Raw genomic sequence first — 11,889 nt, 5'->3', positions numbered from 1 at the left:
GTTGAGCGTAGAGCTTAGTGAACGAATTTAAAAAATTTTAAAAATAATCAAAATGAAAAGAAATCTGATTACTTCTGAACTAACAACTTTCATGACTCTACAAGGCTTGGCCCCTGCTTTCCATCTCCCACCTTCTCTCATCTTGCTCTTCCTAATCACTCACAGTGATCCAGCCAAGTGATCTCTTTTGTTCTACAAACATGCCTACCACAGGGCCTTTGTACTTGTTCTTTCTGCTCCAAATGCTAATCCTTCAAGTCTACACACAGCTGGTTTTCTTATCCTTCAGGCTTCAGCTCAAATGTCACCTCACAGACAGGCCTTCCCTAACAACTCTTTCTAATGAGGCCTCCTCCTACATCTTTGTTTCTGTATTTTTTTACTTGTTTGCTGTCTACCTCCTCGAGTAGAAGACACCTTATCTGTCTACTACAGTAATCCCAGCACCTAAATTGCCTGGTATACATTTGACACTCAAGAAACGTTTGTTGAAAGAGTGAGTAAGTCTTACAAGGTCCTGGGGCATCCGTTGCCCCTGCTGGCCTCTGCACGAACCCAGCTCTACTAGCTATCCATGTCTCAAAACACACCGCACTCTCTTCCAGGGCCGCGTTCTGCCTATACACATAACCGTTCCCTCTGCCTCAAATGTTCCTTTTCACCTCACTGTCTAGTTAATGCAGGGCTCCCTTGAAAAGATCACTTCTTCTGGGGCGCGGGGGCGGGGGAGGGTGGTGGTCTTCTCTGACCTCTTGACAAAAAGATCATGCTATTTGTTTCTTCAGCAGCCCAGATGCCTCCACAGTTGGTCTTGTTTCATCCACATCAGGCTTTGCTGGGGTGTAAACTCCAGTAGGACAAGGTCTGTGTGTCTCTCTGGCTCGCTGCTGAAACCCCAGGGCCTCGCCCAGAGCCCAGACCAGCACAGTCCTTAGTGTTTATTGACTGATTGATGCTAACTGTGGACACTGGGCAGGTTCCCAAAGAGGCCACCACCACAGAAGCAGCCCAGGCCAAAGGCCGGATGAATAGAACAACCCACTTGTAAAGGAGTTTGGTGTGAGGATGGCCACGGGTAGGAAAGTGAGGAAGAATTTAGGTAAACAGAGAGGAGACAGGAAGGCTTCCTGCGCATGTGTCAATCCCTCAGGGCAGATATACTGGGTGTATTTAAAGACTGAGAAACAGAGTAGCATCATCAGAGTTGAGAATTCCTGATTCACATATTGGAGTTTCCTGAAGGCCTGGCCTCTCACTTCAGTGACCTTCAGAGAGTCTCCACCAGCTGGTGCCATAGTACCTACAACATACACCAAACTGAACTTGTCCTTCTTATATCCTTATATCTCCTCCTCCGAGGTCCCCATCTTGGTTAAAGGTATTTTCAGGGCTTCTTTGTCCTTTACTTCACAAGCCTTGATTGATAACAAAAATCTACAGACTCGGGGTGCCTGGGTGGCTCAGTTGGTTAAGCGCCCACCTTCGGCTCAGGTCATGATGCCAGGGTCCTGGGATCGAGCCCCGAATCGGGCTCCCTGCTCAGCAGGAACCTGCTTCTCCCTCTCCCCGTCACCCCCCCTGCTTGTACTCTCCCCACCCCCAACCCCGACCTCAAATGAATGAATGAATGAAAGAAATCTACAGACTCAGCATGCCAGAATGATCTACTTAAAATTCAAGTCTGATCAAATGGTTCCCCTTGAGGACTCCTCATGGCCTTTAGGTCTAAAGCCCTTATTACTCAGCACACCTTTAGTCCTGTATGGTCTGACCTGCTCACCTTCTGCTTCCCCACCCATTCCTATGTTCCAGCCGGGGCCCCAAACCGAACCATACTCCTGAAGCTTGCTGTCTGGGATTGTAGCACCTTTCTGGTCTGCCTTGAACTGGTTCATCTCCCACTACAAGAAGCTGTTACTGACCATCTCTTACAACATTTTATCTGTTGTCCTGGCCACCCCATCCCCTGTGCATCTTCTATTGTGTTTTTTGTTTTTGTTTTTTAAGATTTTGCTTATTTATTTGAGAGAGCGAGCAAGCAGGAGTGGGGGTGAAGGGCAGAGGGAGAAGCAGACTCCCCACTGAGCAGGGAGGCGGACAGGGCTCAATCCCAGGACCCCAGGATCATGACCTGAACCTAAGTCAGATGCTTAACTGACTGAGCCACCCAGGTGCCCTCTCTCTCATTTTTTTTTTAAAGATCTTATTTATTTATTTGACAGATATCACAAGTAGGCAGAGAGGCAGGCAGAGAGAGAGGGGGAAGCAGGCTCCCTGCTGAGCAGAGAGCCCGATGCGGGGCTCGATCCCAGGACCCTGGGACCATGACCCGAGCCGAAGGCAGAGGCTCCAACCCACTGAGCCACCCAGGTGCCCCTCTCTCATTTTTATCACAGTGTTTGGCAATTATTTTCCTACAGTTCTGTCTACCTGACAAATTTGTGAACTTCCTGAGGAAGCATAACTGTCTTATTTCATCTTTGCATCCCCGCACAGAGCACTGTAAGAATTCTTAGAGCACTTACGAATAACAGCTAAAATTTATAAACCACTTACACTGAGCTAAGAGTTCCACATGCACTGACTTGTCAGTCCTCACAACAACCTAATGAGATAGGTACTATCATTATTACCGGTGACAACAGAGTAAACTGAGGCAACAGAGAGCTCACTTGCCCAAGTTTATCTGCCAAGTCCGCATATTTAAATTCAAATTTGACTCCTCGTCTTAACCACTTAGGACCATTGCCACAATATATGTTTGCTTAACACCAAACAGCCAAGGATTATCCCCAAGTGTAATATTTAAGACTTTCCTCGTTTAACTCCCTCTTCTAGGGCAAGAGGGCTGTCAGACCCCCGTTTCAACACTCCAGACCCAGAGAATAACCGAGATAGAAGCGACAGTCTGGGCATCGGTTGCGGCTAGGAAAGGCCTTTTTTCCTCCAGAAGGTAAAGGGGGACCGTGAGAGCGCGCGGATATGGGCACACCCAGGGGGGTGGCGCGGGGTCGGGGGGAGGGTCTGGCCAGTGCCAGGCAGGCTTTCCGAGAGGTGGGGGGTCCAGCGTGGGTTCCGGAAGCAGGAAAGCCGAGCAGGTGTGGGATCTAAATTAGGCTGAGCGCCGGGAGGGCGCTCGGCTCAGAAGGGCACAGCTCGGCCTCCGCCCTCAGCAGAGGACCCTCATCTCGGGTGTTCGTTGGCTCGCAGGCCTGGAGTGGGCTGAGACCCGCCCAGAAACAGGGGAACGGAGGCTCGGACGAGCCCCTTTGGCTCCATAGGTTTTCTGCCCTGAGGTGCTAACAGATCCCCACTTCAACTCCGGCCTCTTCAGAGAAGTGGCTGCACGCTACGGGGTAAATGCCGGAGTGGGGGCGCCGGGGGCGGAGGCGGAGTTGGGGGGTGGGGGAGAAGAGCCCGGAGCCCCGAGGGAAGGGCGGGGGATCCTGGGCCGGAAGGCGTCCCAGGCTCGGCTGGGAGCCGGCGCTCTCTTTCGACGCCACCCGCTGCCCCCGCCCCGGAGCCGGCCGGGACGGCACAACGTCTCCGCCCCCAGCGCACCGCGCACCTCACCTTGAACGTCGCTCCACCCACCGCTATCCTATTGGGCCGGCCGGACCGAGGCGAGACGGCGATTGGCCGAGGTGGCTCCCGAAAGCCCCGCCCATCTCCCCGCCCCCGTCCCCGTCCGCCGGTACTTTGGACGGCGGCGTGGCGCCCCTCCTCCCCGCCCGGTCCCCGCCCCCTGGAGCAAATGCTGCCGAGCTGCGGCCGCGGGGCAGATGCACGCGCTCGGGCCCTTCTAGCAGGCGCGAGCAGTCGCTGGGCGCGCGAAAGCGAAAGAAGGAAGAGGAAGGGAGGGCGGGGGCGGGGTGTTGAAGAGGGGCGGGAGGAGGAAGAGGAGGAGGTTGGAGCGCGCTCGCGCTTGGCCTCGCGCCCGCGCGGAGGGAGGGGGAGAGGGGCGCGCGCGCGCACGCTCGCGTTCTCGCTCGCTCCATCCATCCATCCTCCGGTCGCGGCACGCGCGCGCGCTCCGGGCTCGCGCCGCACCCCCCGCCCGGGAGAGGCGGGCTGGAGTGGGGGGCGGGGGGAGGGGCGCGCGGACGGCGCGCGGACTGCGCGCGGGCGGGGTGAGGTGAGGAGGAGGAGGCGGCGACGGGACGAGAAGGGAGGGGAAGGGGCCATGGCCGCCCGGTGAGGCGGCGAGGCGGGGGGGCGGCCCGACCCCCCGGCCCCGGGCCCTGGGCCCCGGGGAGAGGCGAGGACGGACCGACGGACATGGGGCTCCGGAGCAGCCGCCGCCGCCGCCGCCGCCGGAGGACGCGGCCCTGAGAGGCCGCCGGGCCCCGGCGCGGCCCCCCGGGCGGGGTGAGTACGGGACGGAGACGGGGACGGGGGAGGGGCCTGCGGGGGGCGGGGGGCGGGGCCCGAGGCGGGGCTTGGGCCCCCTCCCCCCAGGTCTGGGTCAGCGCCCCTTCCCCTCCCCCCGGGCCGACGCGGAAACGCCCGGCTTCCCCCGGCTTCCCGGCCCGGCCGGGGCCCCCAGCTCTCCCCCTGTCTGGGTCCCCCCTGGGCGGGGCAGGGCCGGCCGGGGAGGGGGCGCGGGGCCTTTGTTAGGGAGCCAGGCCCCAGCCCCCGGGACAATAGAGACACCCTCCCGGACTCTTCTCCCCGGCCGGCTGGGGCTGTCGTTGGGCGGGGAAGGAGAGGGGCCGGGACGCGTCCCACTCTGCCCACTCTCTAGGGGTCGGACTGTCCCGGACCGGCGCCGGCCTCGGGCGGCTCGGCTCTCCTCCCCCCAGTCGGTATGATGCAGCAGCAGTGCCGCAGGGACGGGGGAAGAGCCGAGGCCCGGCCTCCTACCCTCCCCAGTGCCCCTGGCTCATTTGTCAGTCCCCACCCCACTCTAGGCCGGCAGCTCCTTAAACTCGTACCCACCGTTCAGAGGGGCCCCGGACTGTGGGCGCTGTTTCTGAATCCTTTGGTGGGGATTCCTGGACTTTGGGGCTCTTGGAGAGACTTCCGGGCTGGTCCTGAGGGAGGGAGGGTGGTTATCTAAAAGAAGAACAGGTAAGGGGAGTGCCCACTCCCGGCATGCCATCCCAAGCGGGCTCTACCCCCTCTTCTTGATCATGGTGGCTGGAAAGGCTCCTTCAGCTCTCGGTTTCTGTGGGCTCTGTTCCCCTGCTGTAGTCACAGGCTTATTTCAAGGGAAGAGAGAGTGGGGTGAAGGTTGTAGGGTTCTAGGGCCATTCCTACTTCTGGTAGCAGTACCCCCCCAAGTGGACATCCTGGCTGAAAGCAGAGGTGACTCTGAGGAGAGCCTAGGGAAGGGGGGGGTGCATTTAGGAGTCTGTGCAGTTCTTTGCCACACCCTGTGGGTTTGCTTTGAGGCCTTAGAGTTCCTTCTCCTCCCCCTGCTGCATTGCACCATGGGTATGGAAGAGGGGTTTGAGTTTGGGGGACCTGGGGTGAGCTGCTGCCTCCCATAGACCCAGACTTTGTCTGGTAGCAGAGTCCAGGGCCCGAGTTCAGTCCTGGGAAGGACTAGGCCGCCTTTGGGTTTCAGGCCCTGAAGGACCATCCAGACTCAGTGAGCCTGGGCCTTGGGGAGGGGTAGATCCTGATGCCAGGATTAGGCTCTGGGCAGTGAGGTGCAGAGGGGAGGTGGCGGTCTTCAGAGGTGCCTTGGCCTCACACCAGAACCCCCCACTCCCGTGTGTGCAGCCGTGTTGCCGCCCGCTGTGCTATGAGCAGTCAGAGCGCCGTCTCCACAAGAGTTTACAAATGAAAATGGAGGAAATGTCTTTGTCTGGCCTGGATAACAGCAAACTAGAGGTGAGGGCTGCCCCACGCGTGCCTCTAGTTCTTTCTCTGGGCGTCTCTACGCTGCTGTATCTGGCATTCACACCAAAGAGGAATTGGGGTAGTCAGCCTGATTCCTTAAAGGGAATAGCCAGCTGAGAAGGCCCAAGGATCCGGAAGAAGAAAGGACGTGAAGTCAAGATGGGGAAAATGGCAGAAGAAAGCATGATTTGGGGCCAGGGTGAATGGGCAGATGTGGTTGGTGAGAGTTGCTCTCAGTCCAGGGGACTGTGACTCTTCCCTGACTGCGAACGTTCTCCCCTGGGCCCAGGCCATCGCTCAGGAGATATACGCGGACCTGGTTGAGGATTCTTGTTTGGGATTCTGCTTCGAGGTGCACCGGGCTGTCAAGTGTGGCTACTTCTTCCTGGACGACACGGACCCTGATAGCATGAAGGATTTTGGTGAGCTTCAGGGTTGAAGGAGAGCTGTCCAGCTCCTGCCCCCTGGGGATCCTTGGAAGTCCCTCCTCTGGCAACTGGACCAGATGTAGCCCCTAGAGCTGCTGCGAGCCTCTGCGGTGGAGGGGATGGGGGTGGGTTCAAGAGGCCACGGGGCCACGGGCGGGAAACAAGAGGTCCCCCGCCTGCCCTGATCGCCACGCCTCTCCTGTCCCCAGAGATCGTGGACCAGCCGGGGTTGGACATCTTTGGACAGGTTTTCAACCAGTGGAAGAGCAAGGAGTGTGTCTGCCCCAACTGCAGTCGCAGTATCGCTGCCTCCCGCTTCGCTCCCCATCTGGAGAAGTGCCTGGGGATGGGCCGGAACAGCAGCCGCATCGCCAACCGCCGGTGAGGACCCAAAGCTGCGAGGCTCGTCTCTCTCGTGCCATGTTCCGAGGCGTAGTCCCTCCTCCCCACGGGGCCTTGGTAGGGCTCAGGGGTGGCACATGCTTGGCCCCTGCGGCCAGTGGCAGAGAGAGGTGGCCGCCTTGACCCTTTCTCTTCTGTTCCATCGGCAGGATTGCCAATAGCAACAATATGAACAAGTCGGAGAGCGACCAAGAGGATAACGATGACATCAATGACAACGACTGGTCCTATGGCTCAGAGAAGAAAGGTGTTTGGGGACTCTGGGGAAGCTGAGGTGGGGGGTGGGCATCGGGGTGAGGTGGGCAAGAGGGAGTTGGGTAGGTAAGGGTCACAAGTTGTTAGGTTGAGTGAGGAGGGAAGAATGTGGCTTGGTGTGTTTCCGTAGGGGTTCTAGATTGAGAACTTAGGTTGAGTGACCCTGACCTTTTGTTTTTGTCTGACACAGCCAAGAAGAGAAAATCAGACAAGGTGAGAGCCGGGGCAAGCATGAGGGAAATTTGGGCGAAGGACAGATACCCTCCCCTTTGGGCAGGGAGTCCTCGGGTGTCTTGACTCAAGTCTGAGGTCATGGGGTTCCTCACTGGGTTTCGGGATGAGGGTGTCTGTGGTGGGCAGGAGGGCAGTGGAGGCCTTGGGGGAGTAGGGGAGGAGGGAATATGGGTGGGTGGGCCTCTTACTGGGGAGGAAGAGTAGGAATTTGAGGATGTTTCTTTGTCAAATCTTTTTTCCTTCCCTGGGTTCTCGGCTCCCCCTTATCGTTACCCTTTCCCCAAAGCTGTGGTATCTCCCATTCCAGAACCCCAATTCCCCTCGAAGATCCAAGTCTTTAAAACACAAAAATGGTAAGTGGGGCTTGAACGATGGGGGTGATTCTAGGTACGTCTGCTGCGACTCATTGCTGGAGGGTGGAGGTGGGGTCTTAGGGGAACTGGGGTATCGAGGGAGGGCCTGTGATCCTTCTGTCACCCCCACTTCCTCTCTGGTTATTTTCAGGGTTCTCTGTCTGTACCTCTGCATCAAACACCCTTCCCCTTCTTTTTTCTTCTTCAGGGGAACTTAGCAATTCGGATCCTTTTAAGGTGAGTGGGGGCCGCCCCTCTGAGGTTCTCTCTCATTTTCCCAGTTGTGAGTTGGGTGGGATTTGGACAGGTGGGGATCAGAATGCTGAGGCCAGAAGCACTAGATGGGGTATTTCGGTCTTGCATATTTCTGTTCTTGCTGGGTTCCAGCCCCTCCCCGACACGCAGGTGGGATGGGAAGAGTATCCCTGGAAAAGTGCTGGGTTGGCTCAGGGCCCTCCCCCCATAGAGACGGATCAGAGGGACTGGTTCCCCAACCCCATCTGTCCCTTTCCCCCCAACCCCCCCGAGCCGCCTCTTCTCTGACCTGTACCTTTGCTTCTCCCCTAGTATAACAACTCAACTGGGATCAGCTACGAAACCCTGGGGCCGGACGAGCTGCGTAACCTGCTCACCACGGTGAGAGACCGGCAAGGGGGAGGCCCTTGGGAGTGGGCTGGAGCCATAGGCAGTGTCCCGTCCCTGGAAGAGGCTGGTGACAGCAGTCAGGGCCACCTAGCTCACTCTCTCTGGAATTAGGTTTCCCGGTCTGTGGTAGTCTGGGACTGTCTGTTCTGGACACCTTGGGGCCGATTCTGCCTGTGCCATCTAGCGTCTGTACAGAAGAGAATACCTAGCGTCTAGAGTGGGTTCCCCTCCGTCCCTCCTTTCAGCTTATATTCCTCTTCCAGCAATGTGGGGTGATTTCTGAACACACCAAGAAGATGTGCACAAGGTGAGCTCAGAACCTAGAAAAGGGGGCCGGGGGCCCTCCCACACACTCACCCTGGGCATGGGTCGAGAGTACCCTTGGACTTGAGCAATGGGGCTCCCACCCTTTCCCTCCCTCCTCTAGTGGTCAGGCCTTAGGCCACAATCTGGGGGCACTCTGTTTATCCCCTCCCTGTCTGTGTCCGTTCCTCCCACCTCTGCTAGGGGAAAGGGGCTTCACCTGAGGTCCTCAGACTCTTCCTGCCTTGTTAGGGTCTGACAAGTTCTCTCCCCACCAGGTCCGTGCGCTGCCCCCAGCACACAGATGAGCAGCGGCGAGCCGTGCGCATTTATTTCCTCGGACCCTCAGCGTAAGGGAGCCTCCGGGGAGGGTGGTGGGTTCAGGAGGATTAGGATGATGATTGGTATCCCTGAAGCCCTTCTTTGACCTGTCCTCTTTCCAGCGTCCTTCCAGAGGTCGAGAGTTCCCTGGATAATGACAGCTTTGACATGACTGACAGCCAGGCCCTGATCAGCCGGCTTCAGTGGGACGGCTCCTCTGATCTCTCGCCCTCTGATTCAGGCTCCTCCAAGACGAGTGAGAATCAGGGATGGGGTCTAGGTAGGTGATGCGTCTGGGCCCCACGGGCTCTCCACCCAAAGCCAGGGCTGTTGGGGACACCTGTGTTCTCCTGACAGCTCAGCCTGCATCCATGGTGCCTCTTTCTCTTCAGGTACCAACAGCTCTGAGTCACGGAAAACCAAGAAAAAGAAATCCCATCTGAGCCTGGTAGGGACTGCCTCCAGCCTGGGCTCCAACAAGAAGAAGAAGCCAAAGCCACCGGCACCCCCGACGCCCAGCATCTACGATGACATCAACTGACTTGGGTGCAAGGGTTAGCCTTTGGCTGAGCAGAGCCCTCTCTCCCAACCCCCACCCAGGTGGCAAAGCCTGGCGAATGGACGGCTGCTGGGGGTTTGGGCTTGGGAAGCTTGGTGGGGCCAGGCAGGCAGAGGATCCAGTTATGCGCCCCTGGGGGGTGTCAGGGTCCTCTGCGACGGAGCACGACCCCTTGGCATGCAGGACTCAGACCTGGACATATTATGCCTTGGACATAAGTTCGGTGGGGAGGCGGTTTTCCTATTTATTCTGTGAGTTACTGGATGTCCAGCTAGGCCAGGGGCCTGACCTGGACACTGTGCCAGGGCACTGCCTGCCCCCCACCCCAGGAACTGGACTAAGCCCTGCCGAGAAGCATTGTGGCTACCGGGGAGGCTGTGGGTTGGAAGCTGAGCCTGGAGGGGGCCTCCCCCAGCCGCCCTCAGCAATGTGAATGGGTCCGGTGCTTGGAGCTGAGGGGCAGGGCTGGGTGTGTCCTGTCTGTGTGCAGAATTCTATCAGATGCCCCCAATCCCAGGGGTAGGCAGGCCCAGCAAGCTGTCTGCTGAGGTGGGCGTCCAGAACTGCCACCGCCTTCCCTGCCCCTCACAGGGGCAGCCCTTTCCCCTCAGTCCCCATGGGCCTCCTTGGCAGCAGGAGCTGTCCTTTTGTTGTTGGGTGCCAGGAAAGGGCCTCCAGCCTCTACAGTTTCATGGAAGAGGCAAGGGGAGGGTAGGAAGAGGGAGCTGTGTATCAGAATGACTCCCCCCCCTACCTTTCCTCCCTGACCCAGGGCTGGTGAGGAGTGGGGCCCCAAGGTGAGAGGGAACGGTGCTGCTTTATTTGAAATGTTTTCTTACCTCATTCCCTGCCCCAGGAAGGGGCCCAGCCTCACCCTCCTGGGGTGGCCCCATGTTCCTCCCGCCTCCCCTGCCCCACTGCCCTAGCAGGGCAGTCCAAGTTCCCAACTGCTGCTTGCTACCCCCCTCCTTCACCTTGACCAGCTTCAGTTCCTTTCTTGACGCTCCTGCCTCCGAAGCCTGCCCTGTTTCCCCTTCCTTAGCCGCTTTTAAGTTATTTATTCTGTACTCGTGGTTTGGGGCTCTGAGGAAAATCCTGATCTTTTACCTCTCCCCCTTTGCTAGGAGTTGGGGTGGGCAGAGGCTAGTCTCCGTGCTCTGGGTTGTCAGTGGAGGGCTGTCGTGCCTCGGCATTGCCCCTCTGTGGGACTGTCATGCCAGTGTGCCCACCTGCCTGTTCTACATCCTGAAGAGATGTACCGTCCCACCTCCACGTGGGCACCATCGCTCCCAAGAGCCGAGCTGGAGGACTACAGTCTGGGCCGGGAGCAGAGCTGACTGACACAGGGATGGAGTTGACCCTGAGCCATGTTCTCTGGCATTTGCTGGATGTGAACCCTGCCCTCTTCCCAGGAGGAGCCATCCCACATTTGGGTAGCTAGTACCCAGGACTGGTTGGACTGATTTTGGGTTAGGGACCCTAGAGGGTTAAGGGAACAACGAGAGATAGGGCTGCAGTACCCTGTCTGGAACCCCAGTCCCCCCCCTGGGGTGGTTCTGATTGTGGCTGATGCCTGGTTACAAATTGGTTTTTAACCCAAGAATTGTGATTATTTTTTAAAAAGCCAAACAAATTTTGGCAGGAGTTAGAATAAATCCTGGGGCCTGGGCTCCTCTGTTCTTGACCCTCCATAGTCTTCTCCCTCTAAGGGGAAGCCAGAGGGAAAGGAGGATTTCAGCCAGCCTCCAGCCTGCTTCCAAATGAAGTCTTGGGAGTGGGCTGAAGGTGAAGGGAGGACGGCTCAGGCCATTCTCCCTTCTGAGAGGCAGCTGCAGCTCAGGCCCTACCATACCCTTTCCCCTCTGGCCTCTCCCTTTCCCCCCTCTGGTTGGAGGAGGGAGAAGTGGGAAGTAGTTTGGGAACTGGTTTGTCCACATCCACTTCCCCATTGTTCCTTGGCCCGCCCTCAGGGCACAGCCCCCTGCCCAAGCTGGGTAAGAGATGGGCTTGGTCCAGCAGGGACCCTGAGGGAGCAAACCCCTTTCCTTCTGGGGAGAGTGTGCCCCCCTACCATGTAGTTGAACAGGGGCTAGGAGCTCTCCACTCCCCTCCCTCTAACAGCAGGCTGTGTGGGTCTCAATTCCCATCCTTCCCACCCCGGCTAGGTGTCGTCCACCTGTATCCTATCATGTGTCTGAGTGTGTGTGGGGGGGTTCTGTACTAATTTCCATGGCCGGTGGCTTTTCCTTCCATGCATCACTCCCCCCCGCATGCCCAGGGGCCACCCGCCTGGCATTACCGCATGCTGGGGTCATTGGGGGAGGGGGGTGGGGCTCACGCTGTCCTGTGGTCTTGAGATTTTTATTTTTGCATATGTAATCCATCCTGTACAGGTAGCTAACTTTGTAAACGCTGTGTATTTCCCCTGCCCCCATGGCTGCTGGTGTAAATAAACTGCATCTCCCGTTGGTAGCCCGGCCTACCCACCCTCCTTACCATGTCAATGGGTGCAGAGCAAAGCCATTCTCTTAATGTCACAGAA

At 57.9% G+C, this 11,889-nt stretch overlaps 1 protein-coding gene across 4 annotated transcripts; it reads left to right on the top strand.

Annotated features, from left to right (window-relative positions):
- Nucleotides 1–4,235: 4,235 nt before the first annotated feature.
- On the top strand, nucleotides 4,236–11,818 carry ATXN7L3 (ataxin 7 like 3). 4 transcript variants are annotated; one of them, XM_080827569.1, is made up of 13 exons: nucleotides 4,236–4,368; nucleotides 5,728–5,838; nucleotides 6,137–6,269; nucleotides 6,485–6,656; nucleotides 6,827–6,924; nucleotides 7,123–7,145; nucleotides 7,474–7,519; nucleotides 7,728–7,756; nucleotides 8,087–8,155; nucleotides 8,428–8,471; nucleotides 8,746–8,817; nucleotides 8,911–9,068; nucleotides 9,181–11,818. In XM_080827569.1, the coding sequence occupies exons 2-13, from the start codon at nucleotides 5,788–5,790 to the stop codon at nucleotides 9,327–9,329; spliced, it is 1,044 nt and encodes a 347-aa protein (XP_080683695.1). In that variant the 5' UTR covers nucleotides 4,236–4,368; nucleotides 5,728–5,787; the 3' UTR covers nucleotides 9,330–11,818. The 4 variants fall into 4 exon arrangements, with proteins under 4 accessions (XP_080683695.1, XP_080683693.1, XP_080683694.1 ...); XM_080827567.1 differs by having other exon boundaries at nucleotides 7,671–7,756; nucleotides 9,181–11,812; XM_080827568.1 differs by having other exon boundaries at nucleotides 7,453–7,519; nucleotides 9,181–11,812.
- Nucleotides 11,819–11,889: the final 71 nt, after the last annotated feature.

The sequence above is a fragment of the Martes martes genome (genome assembly GCF_963455335.1).
Source record: "Martes martes genome assembly, chromosome: 16".
NCBI classification, from domain to species: domain Eukaryota; kingdom Metazoa; phylum Chordata; class Mammalia; order Carnivora; family Mustelidae; genus Martes; species Martes martes.
This window is presented reverse-complemented; position numbering and strand designations above follow the sequence as displayed.